The sequence below is a fragment of the Mauremys reevesii genome, linkage group 1 (assembly GCF_016161935.1).
Source record: "Mauremys reevesii isolate NIE-2019 linkage group 1, ASM1616193v1, whole genome shotgun sequence".
Classification (NCBI taxonomy): domain Eukaryota; kingdom Metazoa; phylum Chordata; order Testudines; family Geoemydidae; genus Mauremys; species Mauremys reevesii.
The window spans coordinates 169,711,298-169,724,447 of NC_052623.1; the positions used below are offsets into that span (position 1 = coordinate 169,711,298).

The 13,150-nt window shown below is 43.5% G+C and overlaps 1 protein-coding gene across 3 annotated transcripts in view; it reads left to right on the top strand.

The window, feature by feature from the left end:
- SCAF4 (SR-related CTD associated factor 4) overlaps positions 1–13,150 on the top strand; it is a 73,679-nt gene that overhangs the window by 34,266 nt on the left and 26,263 nt on the right. For 2 of the 3 annotated variants that reach the window (XM_039526612.1, XM_039526590.1), the window contains exons 8-11: positions 1,114–1,214; positions 2,899–3,007; positions 3,566–3,733; positions 8,517–8,602. In XM_039526612.1, the coding sequence (XP_039382546.1) occupies positions 1,114–1,214; positions 2,899–3,007; positions 3,566–3,733; positions 8,517–8,602 (464 nt within the window). The remainder of the gene's footprint in view (positions 1–1,113; positions 1,215–2,898; positions 3,008–3,565; positions 3,734–8,516; positions 8,603–13,150) is intronic. The other variant, XM_039526601.1, reaches the window with a different exon arrangement.

Here is a 13,150-nt window from a genome sequence, read left to right on the forward strand (position 1 = left end):
TCAGGTACAGCAGCTTCTCTTGGAAAGCGGAAAGCAGAAAGCCGTCCCCAGAGCGACTTACCTGGCAAAGTAGAAGCGATTCTTCTGCTGGGTGTCGGAGCTGTGACCTCATACAGCTCTCCTGCCTAAGGTGGTGTCCCCTTTTCATGTCAACCAGATATCTTCCTCCCGGTGTTCTGTCTGAAGCCACACTCAACCAATGAGGAGAGGCGGCTACACACTTTGGATGTCCGTCACGCTCTCTAGCATTCTACCTGGAGCACACCAAACCCTTCCATAGATCAACCCAGCTCTTTATCGCCACAGTGGACAGGATGAAGGGTCTCCTGGTGTCCTCTCAGAGGATCTCGAATTGGATCACCACTTGCATCTGGACCTGTTATGAGCTGGCTTAGGCCGAGCCACCGCCTATAGTGAAGGTCCACTCGACCAGGGCTCAAGTGTCCTCAGCGGCCTTTCTGGCACATGTCCCTATCCAGGACATCTGCAGGGCTGCGACGTGGTCTTTGATACACACGTTCATGACGCACTACGCCATCACCCAGCAAGCAAGAGGTGACTCTGGATTTGGCAGAGCTGTGTTGCTCCTCTGGTGGTACTGCTTGGGAGTTGCCTACAATGGAATGGACATGAGCAAGCACTCGAGGAAAAGACAGTTATCTTTTTTCTTAACTAGTGTTCTTCAAGATGTGTTGCTCATGTCCATTCCATGACCCACCCTCCTTCCCCACTGTCAGAGTTTCTGGCAAGAAGAAACTGAGGGTAGGGGGAGATGGCAGTGCCCCTTATACCGTGACATGTGCGCGCCACTCCAGAGGGCACCAGAGCTGGTCCCTACAGATACCCCTGAGGAAAGACTTCTGGCACCGGTGCACGTTGCGAGCACACACCTCTACAATGGAATGAACATGATCAACACATCTCGAAGAGCACGAGTTACGAAAAAGGGTAACTGTCTTTTTCTTTGCTCTTTGAGTAAAATATCTTTCGCCTTTTATTTCCGGAGTTGCTAAAATTTTATAGTAAGACATTTATATCCTTAATGTAATAGAAATATATTTTAGCTATAAAATATTGAGGAAAGTGGAGTTGGCTCAATGTAACTTCTTTCAGAAGCTGCTAGATCGATTTGACTATGATGATGAGCCAGAAGCAGTAGAAGACTCAAAGAAAGAGGATTCAGCTCCGTCTCCTTCCATTTCTCAACCACCATTGTAAGTTTTGTGATGTCGTAAAATAAAACTAATAAGATTCATATGAATACAAGAAAGCTTCAATTAAAATTCTAGGTTGTGACAATATAGAAATAAAGAGTCTGCAAGTTTAGATATTGATAATTGTTTGACTATATTATTTTTATTTAAACAGTACCGTGTAAGAGTTTGGCATGTCACAGAATTGGGTGAAGAATCTGTTCTGTAGGTTATCTAACAGCTCATCTAGTTATAGGTGCAAGATTTCAGTTTTGGGTTTTTTTTTTGTTTTTTAAAGCTGGATATTTCAAGGCATTTTTTTATTAATAAAATGAACTTGACTGCTTTTCTGGCTGTGGAAGAAACACAGAATTGTTAAGAGAAAATTGAGTTTGCAATCTTAAGCACGCAGAGTTAAGTGCATCCTTAATTCGTGTGCAACTTCAGTTCGGCCCCTTTGTGCATACGCATTGTGGTAGTGTTTAATTACGTGATTACATACTTTTGCCTGTAATGGCCCTGCCTCATTCAGTGCACAAGCTGGATGGTACTCAATGAATGGGTAGTTACTAAGCATCTAAACAAAAATATTGAATATGTGGCCTCATGTCTTATTTGTCACACACAACCCAAGCTCCGCACTTAATGCAGAACTGTTAATTTCCTCATAAGCTTTTTTTATGGTGCTTGTCTCCATAGCATCTGAATGTTTCACAAATATTAATGGACTTCTCTTCACAACATCTGTCTGAAGTAAAGTGGGGGTAGTGTCCCTGTTTTACAGGTGGGACCTAAGGCACATAAAGATTAAGACCAAAATTATTGAAAGTATCTACTAATACTGGGTGTACCACTTGAGGCCATATTGGGCCTGATTTTTTTCAGCGCATTTAATGTATTTATAGCACGTTAAATGTTTAAAACACAGCTCCCATTGATTCCATTTGCATTTGAGTATGTAGCATTTCTGGAAATCAGGCTCCAGCTGTCTCAGGTTGGGCAAACAGAAAATGAGAACTCACACTGAAAAGTTTGGTTTAAGTGACTTGTCCTGCATCACAAAGGAAATGTGTGGCAGAGTCATGGCTAGAGTCCAGTTTTTCACACTTCCATTCATTACACACCTTCCAATGTCTGCAACAAAAGAGACCAGGGTTCTAGAACACCCTTATTCCCTATGCATATCTGGTTAATTTCCTGAGCACTGTCTGTTCTGTGCACTGAATAAGGCATCAAAAGGCACTTCTCTGATCACAGTGTGACACACATCCCTCTTCTCTCCCCAACCTCCCTTGGCCAAACTTCAAGTTCTGCTCCAAAGTGTGAGGGTACTAGAGTTTCTCAGCAAAACATTTGTAAGATTTTTTTTTTTTCCTCTAACCTTATTCTCAAACATCTGAACCTTTTTTGCTGAAACATGGGTATAGCCTGAGAGAGACACCTGGCATGAAAAATCTCAGTCTGGATGATTAAATTTTGGCAAAGTTATAATTGAAAATAGGGTCTTGTAATGCAAAGTTTTAGGTAGCCTTAACTAAAGAAATCACTTCCAGCTCTACCTATAATTGGATGATTGGTTTCTATGGAGTATTCAGCTAAATTTTTATCTAAATTTGAAGCAGCAATGAGATTTTTAAATGTAAAAACAGAATGTTTACATATTAATATTGCCTTGCTGCTGCAGAGTAATTATCTGTTTTTTTAGTGGATTTCCAGGAGAAGGTATGCCGCAGCCAGTATATCCACAGCTCCCAAATATAGACCCATTTCAACCGCGGCTGATGGGAATGCAGCAAGATCCAATGCACCACCAGGTAGCTTTGAATTATCTTTGAGATTCATTTCCTTTGGAATTTGTTACTTTTATTAATACGTGTTTAGAATGTCTACTCTTCATGTCGAATCATTTAATATTTTTGACGCATGAAACTGGAAGGAAATCTGTTAAATATGAAGAAATAACGTTTGTATACACCATTAGCTTTGGTAAACAACTTATACACATAATTTCATGTGTGGTTCCATTGACTTCAATTGCAGTACTTACATATAGAAAATTAAATGTGTTGCAGCATCAGAGCCTTGTCAGTCCCCTAGAGTAGAAAATGTTTAGAACTAAGTTGCATTGTGAATGCATGTTAATGTATTGTACATATTCTAATGACATATTGCATGCTAAATTTTTCATTTGAGTGTTGAAAGGGGCCACACAACTAGAGAGATATATAAATGCATGTCTGAAGACACATAGTTAATGTATATATGTGCTTTTTTCATATAAAGCTTGCAGTGCTGCTCTGAGCAAAATATGTGCAGCTTTCCATTAATCAAGCCACGCCAAGACTGAAAATGAACTTTTTTCCCCCATAAAGGTCCCGCTCCCTCCTAATGGACAAATGGCAGGTTTTGGACTTCTACCTACCCCACAGTTTCCTCCCATGGCTCAGCCTGTGATACCGCCAACACCAGCAGTGCAGCAGACTTTCCAAGCTCCTTTCCCAGTACAGAGTGAACCACACATACAGAAAACACATCAGCAGGTGAGGACTCTTGCCATCCAATACAATTTTAGGCTCCTAGTGGTTTAAAAGCACTAGCAGGTAACCTGTCAGACTGCTGAAGGTAACCATGCCCACAGACATTCATGGAGGCAGCTCACTTGATAGAAGTTTAAGTGCCAAAGTGCTTCAGTAGACACTGCACCACAAATGTTCTGCCTCTGTGTAGCAGAAGCAATGCTTACTTTTTTCCTGCTTCTCTTTGGGAAAAGCTTTGGATTTGGATCTTGCAGGTAAGTCTGTTTACCTCTTTTCATCTCTCCCTCCACCCCCATCAAGCTGCAGTAATACTCTCTCTCCTCAAAGTCCCTGCAGCAATATCAGTCTGACTCTAATTCTGGAGGTAAACTATATGAATGAGCTCATTTTAGAGATTAACAATATATTTGAAATAGAGGCAGACCCAAAAATTCCAAGAAATTCCCCTGAAAATGAAAAACGGTAGGTAAGGGATAGTTCCCTTATCTCAGAGGTTTTGGAGGATATTGTGGATTTAAAGTGGCTGGCTCCTTCTTCGAAGTGATCAGTGAGCAAATTCTGACTTAAATTACGGTATATACTTGTTCATAAGCTGAATATTTTTGGTAAAAAAGTGACGCATCAAAGAGCGGGGGTCTACACCAAATTTGATGATTTTAAACTCTATGGAATCATTGAATTGAATATCTAATACATTGTCATTTTGTTTACCTGGAGCGTCTGCAGGCACGGAGCCCCGGGGCTCTGTGCCTGCAGACGTTCTAAGTAAACAAAACGTCCCAACCTGCCAGCAGCTTACCCTGACGGGCCAGGAGCCAAAGTTTGCCAACCCCTGAAATATAGGGTCAGTTTATGAAAGGGTCATACAGTTTTTGCTATTTTTACCTAACCATCTTGGGGGGTTGGCTTATAAATGAACGGGCTAATGAACAAGTATATACGGAATATAAAGTTTCTAAACACAAGAAGTCAAAATTTGCCATCTCTGAAAGGGATTCTAAGACTTTATCTGTGAAAGACTTTTGAGGGAGCAGTTTCCCTGAAGAACGTAAGGATAAGACTTGAACATTCTCTGAAAGGAGATTGAGTGCATTCTCAGCAGCCTTGTGTGTACTTATAGCCTGTGTAGTCACCTCCAGAGCTTCCCTTTCTTTTATTAAAGACAGTAAATCATCCAAATGGAGATCCAAAAAGCAATGTGATTACAAAAAAGAGGCTCCGGAATCCGTACCAAGTTTTCTCAATTTATGATGCAGCCTGTGATATCACAGGATTTTCTTCTGTTCCACCACAATAGCCAGGGTATACATTCAGTTGCAGTCCTGGGACATAGGCTATCTTCCGAATCTATCTGATTCAGGCTCCCTTTATAATCACAAAAAGTAAATTGTTGAGGCCTTGAATGTGAACAAGCTTTCTGTGCACAAAGACAAAAATGATTGCTTTCTTCAGGCTAAGAACTTTAGGGGTACTGGCAAATGCCAGGAAGGTGGTCCTTTTTTCTGCCAGAGAGAGATTACTTCTTAGGAGCCACTGAGCAGTCAGAGTGTTGATTGTGACTGTGCCTCCCTATCAGGGCTAGCTTGAGAAAGTTTCTTCTGTCAGTTTGGGCTAAATCCACTTGGGACCCCAGTGTGTTTTGGACATTTGTACAATGTAACTACCACATTTTTATCCCCTCTGACCAAACTTCATGTCCCTAATTTGCTTCCCTTCAGCCCAAACAAATGGACAGCTTTTTAGGACTTGGTTTATCACCAACTGTCCCTATATGCAATTTCACCTGCCCCACCCTCCGAAGAGGCAGTTTGATATTTAAGATTTGCCTTGGTTCCCAAAAATAATGATGGGGGTCCGTCCCAATCCTGGTCCTGTTTCCTGTAAATTGTGGCAGTAAGATGCATGCTTGTGGATGGTGACCCTTTTTCTTCATTCAGGACATCCAGCAAAAGAGTAGTTTATGTTGTGTAGATATAAAAATAATCCCGTACTTGCTTGTTTCCATTAGTCTATCATGTTTCTAGTACCTGTGATTGAGATCATCACCATTTTCAGTATTTTTTTCCTCTTCCCCACCCTTGGATTTTTTTGTCAGCTTTTTGTCAGCATGTTTGTTCCCAAGATTTTAGTGGCCATATTTACCTTCCTCAAAGAAGAGGGTATATACATTTCAGCCCTTTTGGATGACAACCACCTCAGGTTTTGTAGCAGACAGGAGGTGATTCAGAACTCCTGGAGAATGATCCAGATTCTTCAACACAGTTTTGTGATCATCTGGGACAAATGCTCCGTATCATTTTTGTGGGACTTAACACACCTGAGGTTGAGGTTCTGCACACACTTTGAAAGGGTCATTCGTCCTGCAGACTTAGATTGTAAACTCTTTGGAGCAGGGTCTGTCTTTTTGTTCATTGTTTTTACAATGCCTAGTACAATGCCAGGACTGGGGCTCCTAGGTGCTACAGTCATGTAAAATAATAAAAATACAGTGACAAATTGAACAGTTGGTTCAGAGACTACACAAACACACTGCTGCAACTATTTGGCAAGCCATTCATCTGGAGTTGATGATTTATTGCTCACCTACAGCTGAGTGGACTGTCCTTTACGGTAGGGTTTTCCAGGCATTTCTTCTGTCGATAAGATCAGGGCCTGGTCTTTCTTCAGAGATAACCTTCCTCACTGAAGTTTTTCAATCCCTGAGAAGATGGAACAAATCTAGAAACATCAGTGAGGAAAACTTCTGTCTAAAATTCTTACTGTGTGGTTTACCTGGGTTGCCTGCCTGATCAAGTGCAAATGGGAAGAAAAATAGTTCCCATGAGAATTCAAAAGGAGCATCCATTATCTGGGATTGCAGGCAGTTGGGAAAGCCATGAGATACATGGCTCCTTACAACTGCTTCCTCTGTGATTTAGGGTGAGAGCTACCCCCTCTAACTGTTGTGGAACACATTTTGAGTTAACTAGTTTCAGCTTCATATGTTCTGGCAAAACTAAGGTTTCAGGCTGTGTGTTCAGGGGAGAGAAAACTGATCTGCAGAATGATTCAGTCTTCCAAGAGTTGGGGACTCTGCTGGTCAATTTATTTGCTTCAGACATCAAGCAAAGTTGGGGACCTTTGCTGCTCCTGTAGCTCTGAGAAAAGCAGGTGACTTCATTCAGTTGGCCAGCCTAGATTAACATAATTTTATATATATATATATATATATATATATATATATATATATATATATATATATATACCCTTGAAAAATGAGAGAATGGGCCTGTGGTTGCTTGATAACATTTCATCTCACAATTCATGGAAATGACACCTTGCCCTCCTCATAGGTATCTCTGACTGGAGACCTGATAGTAGAAAAAGTCTGAGAAAAGGAATATGAAGAGGATGGTGGAAGATTGGGAGGCATGGGAAAGAGCGGGATGGAGTCATACTCCCTGCTTTTGAATGGAGAGGGAGGAGAAAGTGTTAAGCATTTAAACCTCAAATTCTTAAAATATGGATAAGACTCCCCCTACTCTCCTATCCTTCCATTATATCATCTACAATCCCCATAATCCACCCAGTATAACTTTCTCCTATAAACTTTGCTTAAAGTCTGCAGGAAGGGGGAGCCCCACATTGGGCCTCATAAGACATTTCAGAGCAGTGTTTCCTTGTTGCAGACTGGGAGGCAGGGGCTTCCTCCAGACCCCCCTTCTAGTTGTTTGTCCTTCCCCCAGTTAGTAGCACATGAGGAGTTCTCAGAATAAAACAGACAAAAGAAAGGTCCTCTCCCCTCTCTTTCTCTTATGAGAGAGGAGAATCTGTGTGAAAACAAAGGCAAAAGTGGCCTGGATATCAGGCAGTCTTTCTGAATTCAGCCCTTTGGGCTTAGTCTGTCAGCAGATTTGTTGTCTTTCAATGGGGGCTACCTCCAGGTCCTCCTCTTGGGGTGTGTGCTGCTTTGTGAGGGGGCAGTTTCACTTTCTCCCTCTCAGCTGGCCTGTCTTTGCTGTCAGCAGTCTCTGAGGTGGAACAGTCCTCCTCCTGTTCACTGCCTCTTCCTGTGGCAGGTTTTCTTTTTTTTTAAGCTCACCCTTCCAGGCAGAACAAGCCTTGCAGGTGTGCCTCATTTGTGCTGAACAGGCCCGGAAGAGTTCATTAGTATCCTCCCCACAAGAGTCAGGGTGTGTCCCTTCGTGCACACCTTATTTTGCCAATGATTTAATCTTTTGGTGCTCAATTAAAAGAAAATGTTAAAACAAAAAGTGAAAAATTTGAACTGGCAGTTAGAGCAAATATCTTCTACTATTAGAGCATACTGTTGTGGAACACATTGTGAGACACAGACTAGGTGACTTTGGACGTTACTTGTAACAACAGTAGGTTTTTAAAAAAATCAATGTGTTTTTTTTAGCTTGACTGTCATTAGTTATTCATACCCTATTCTTACTGTATAAATATTTATTATACCTAATAACATAACATGCTGAAATTAACTAATCATGGAGAAAAATCAATAATTTAAAAATTGAAGTTTTGTATGATTTATTTTTAAAATGTTGACATAGTAATAGTATTTATTATGAATGTATTGTGCTTATTATTATTTTTTTGCACTGGTGAATAAAACAGTAAAATCTGTTTTGGACAAAATCATATCATGGTTTTGATTCTAGATATCTAACTATGAATTTAATTTCATGTAACTTATTCGGTAGACTAATTGAGTCCAGTCAGAAACTGGAATAAAATTAATACTTGCAGTAATTACAGCATTTTAACTTGTGGGGTATTTTAGGATATGGAGGTGGAACAGACCTGTGTTCAGGAAGTTAAACGACATGTTTCTGATAACAGAAAATCAAGATCTAGATCAGCATCAAGGTAAGATAATGTAATTTTTTCTAGCACTGAAAATATATGTGATATTTTTTACATATGCTAAAGTTTGTTTATAAAATCTCATCAAAAGGATTCAAAGTGCTTTACTAAGTATCTATGTGTTGAGGAAGGATAGCCCTATGGTTAGTGTGGTAGCCAGGGATTTGGTGATCCTGGGTTCAATTCCCTGCTCTTCCTGGGTGACCTTGAGCAAGTCACTAAGGGCTTGACTAAACTGGGAAATTTACTGGTATAATTTTACCACTGTAGAGATGGCAGGATAAATCCCTATGTGGACACACTTATTCCGGAATAAGAGTATGCACAAAGGATATATGGTATAACTATGCTAGTAAATTTCCTGGTGTAGACAAATCCTTAATATCTTTATGCCTCACTTCTCCATGGGTAAAATGACCTTCTTACTGCATTGGTTGTGTTGATAAATACATGTAAAGATTGTGAAGTGCTTGGATACTACAATAATGGGGGGCCAAATAAGTAGCTGCAGTAGATACATAGGGATCACTCTTATATCTCTGAAATACAGCTACTACTTGAGTGGAATGAGACAGTCATTCAGAACCATCAGTATTACATTTCTCCTCTTCTGGTAAAAGTGAAGAATAACTTCTCCCTTTGCAGTTACTGGAGAAATCTTAAATAGACAGAATGTCATTATTTAATTTGTACCAGGATTCTAGAGTTCACAACACTATTTTTGCAAAAAGATCCATAGGCTCTTGAATGATTTTGTGGGCTGTAGGTTTTGCCTATCAGAAAGACAGACAGCATATCCTAACAGAATCCTGGGATACTGTTGAAAGCCACCTGTATTTATGTGGCAAATCTGCCTACTAAATTACCAGGGTCACTCCTTTGCAGCACTTTACTTGGATTTTTTTGGAGGATTACCTTGAAATACCTGTCAGGCCTTGGTTTGCTTAGCTTTAAATAATAGTGTAAAGTAGTATTGTTCTTCCTCGAGTGCTTGTTCATGTTGATTCCAAGTAGGTGTGCGCACACCGCGTGTACAGTCATTGGAAGGTTTTTCCCCTAGTGGTACCTGTTGGGTCGGTGCCCCTTGGAGTTTCACTTTCATGGCGCTGCATATAGGGCCCTGCAGACCTGCCGCCACTTGAGTTCCTTCTTACCACTTATGACAGTCATTGGAGCTGCATGTCTCTTCTCTTGCACTCCCCTAGTTGTTTCTATTATTGCATTTATAAATAGAGTAGAATTAGTGTTTTGGTAGTGGTTAGCTTAGTGAGTTTCTGTTTGGGGGGTGGTTCCAACCTCAATTTGGTCCCTCCCCCCAAATTGGTTTCCCCCTTCCCAGGGATTGGGGCATGCCTCAGTCCCAAGAATTCAAGCCGTGCGGGGCCTGCCATAAACTTATGCCAAAGGGTGATCCCCACGAGTCCTGTTTGAGGTCCCATCAGACAAATTGGTGTGGGATTTGCAAGGGATTTCGTCATAGCACTAAAAAAGAGAGGGACTTCATACTTAAACATCTCCTCATGGAGGGAGCCCTTCGTCCCCAACTGGCTCTGGCAGTGGCAAGGACTCCGTTGAAGGCTGCCCTGGATGCGGCAAACTTGGCCATGCGAACCATATTCTTCACTATCTCCATGAAGAGGAATTCATGGCTGCAGGTGTCAGGCCTCCCTCCAGAGGCCCAACAAACAATACAGGACCCTCCCTTTGAAGACTTGGGGTTGTTTTCAGAGCAGGTGGACTCCAAACTCCATAACCTGAAGGATTCATGGGCAGCATTGAAGTCCTTGGGGCTGTGTGCACCAGCCACACAGAGAAAGCGCTTTGAGCCCCCGTCTCCCCTGTGTTGTTATCCTACGCAGCCTAGGCAGGACTACTCCAGGAAGCAGGGCAGGCCTCCCCAGTCCCCACCCACCCAAGGCCAGGGTTCGGCAAGGCAGTCCTCCGGTTCCAAACATGTCTTTTGAGGGTACACCCAGGTGATGCACCAGACCACATCCTGGATCTTTCTCCCTGTTTCTTGAACCATCTATTGTGCGTGGACCCAGATAACTTCAGACTGCTGGATGCAGTGCACAGTAGAATTGGGATATTCTCTCCAATTGGGATATTCTCTCCACTTGCATCCGACGAAGTGGGTATTCACCCACGAAAGCTCATGCTGCAAAACGTCTGTTAGTCTATAAGGTGCCACAGGATTCTTTGCTGCTCTCCAATTCTGTTCCTCCCTTCCCTTCCATCCTCCTTCCCCGTCCCTCTTCAGGGACCACTCTCACAAGCAACTTCTTGTACAGGAGGTGCAAACGCTCCTAAGTGCAGGAGCAGTAGAGGAGGTTCCTCGGGAGCTAAGGGGAAAGGGATTCTACTCCTGATCGAAAGCCAAAGGGGGTCTCAGACCCATTCTCGACCAGCAAAACCTCAACAGATTCATGAAACTGAAGTTTCTCATGGTATCTTTGCCATCATCTTTCCCTCCCTGGATCCTGGGGAACTTGTATGCTGCCCTCGATTTGAAGGACACATACTTTCATATATCGATAGTCCTGTCCCCCAGGAGGTTCCTCAGGTTCGTAGTGAACTGCAGTCATCTTACAGTCCTCCCCTTTGGCCTGTCAGCGGCCCCTCGTGTGTTTACCAAGTGTGTGGCAGTTGTCGCTGCTTTCCTGAGGAGACGGCAGGTGTTCCCATACCTCGACAACTGGCTTGTCAGGGACCACTCCAGGGCGCAGGTAGAGGCGCATGTAAACCTGATACGGTCAGCCTTTGACAGAGGGTCTGTTGCTGAACGTGCCAATGTCAACCCTATCCCCTACCCAGAGGAGAGAGTTTATAGGAGCAATCCTGGACTCCACTCACACAAGAGTATTTCTTCCGGAGCCTCGCTTCCAAGCCATTTGCTCCATCATAGAGGACTTCAGGCGTTTTCACACTGCAATGGTGCAGAGCTGCTTGAAGCTGCTAGGTCACATGGCCGCATGCACATATGTAGTTCAGCGTGCAAGACTGCGCCTCAGGCCTATCTAGGCTTGGCTGGCATTAGTGTACCAACCAAACAGAGACAATCTGGACAAGATCGTTTCGCTCCCACCTCTGGTTATAGAGTCCCTCCTATAACTGGAGAGACCCTCCATATGCTGGTTTAATCCTCAAGTGGCATGCACAGGGATTCTCCAGGCCCCATCCCTCAATGTCCCTTGTCATGGACATATCAGCGTTGAGGTGGGGAGCACATCTAGGGGCCCTCAGGACTCAAGGCTTCTGGTCCCAAGCAGAGCTCTTACTTCACATCAATGTCGGGGAGCAGAGAGCGGTTTGCCTAGCCTGCCAAACTTTCCGATCCCATCTGGAAGGCTGGTGCATATCGGTCATGATGGACAATACAATAGCGATGTTTTATATAAACAGACAAGGTGGAGTACGCGCCTCTCCCCTATACCAGGAAGCCCTCAAGCTGTGGGACTTCTGCATAGCCCACTCAATACACCTAGAGGCATCTTACTTCCAGGATTCCAGAATGAGCTGGAGGACCATCTCAACAGGTCCTTCCACAACCATGAGTGGTCCATTCGCCTGGACATCGTGAACAGCATCTTCCAACAGTGGGGGTTCCCCAGGTAGATCTGTTCACGACAAGACTCAATAGAAAGTGAGCAAGTGAACTGCAAAGTTCAGCAGTTTTGCTCCTTCCTGAACCACAGCCCTGACTCTATCACGGATGCATTTCTCCTTCCCTGGAAGGACCACCTGTTCTATGCATTCCCACCCTTCTCGCTCATTCACAAGGTCCTGTTCAAGGTCAGAAGGGAAAGAGCGTCTGTCATACTGATAGCTGCAGCCTAGCCCTGTCAACACAGGTATACCACGCTCCTGGAATTGTCAGTAGACACCCCAATCGCCTTGCCTTTGGTGCCAAACCTAATCATCCAGGACCACGGATGCCTCCAGCATCCCAACCTCGTCTCTCTCCACCTCATGGCATGGAAGCATCATAGCTAAACCCCATGGAGTTGACATGCTCAGAGCCTATAAGAGAGGTCCTCCTCGGCAGCAGGAAACCATCCACTAGAGCTACATACGTGGTCAAGTGGAAGAGATTTTTGATTTTGGCGATGCAGAAGGTTACATCTGATGAAAGCATCAATACCCCTCATCTTGCATTTGAAGCAGCTAGGTCTAGCGGTTTCATCCTTAAAGGTTCACCTGACGGCAAGCTCTGCGCTCCATCCAGGGGTTGCTGGTTGATTGGTGTTCACTAGCCTGATGGGCTGCTTCCCCAGGGACTAGACAGGTTATACCCTCAAGTTCACCATCCAGTACCAGCATGGGACCTTAACCTGGTACTCTCCAGGTTAATGGCGGCCCCCCTTTGAGGCCTTAGCAACATGCTTGCTCGTCTGCCTTTTCATGGAAGGTGGCATTCCTGGTCATGATAACTTCAGCCAGGAGGGTATCTGAGCTCAAGGCCTTGACATCCAGGGGGTCCTGGCCTGACCTGATAGATACCACTAGGGGAAAACCTTCCGACGATTGTGCACGCAGTGCACACACCTACTT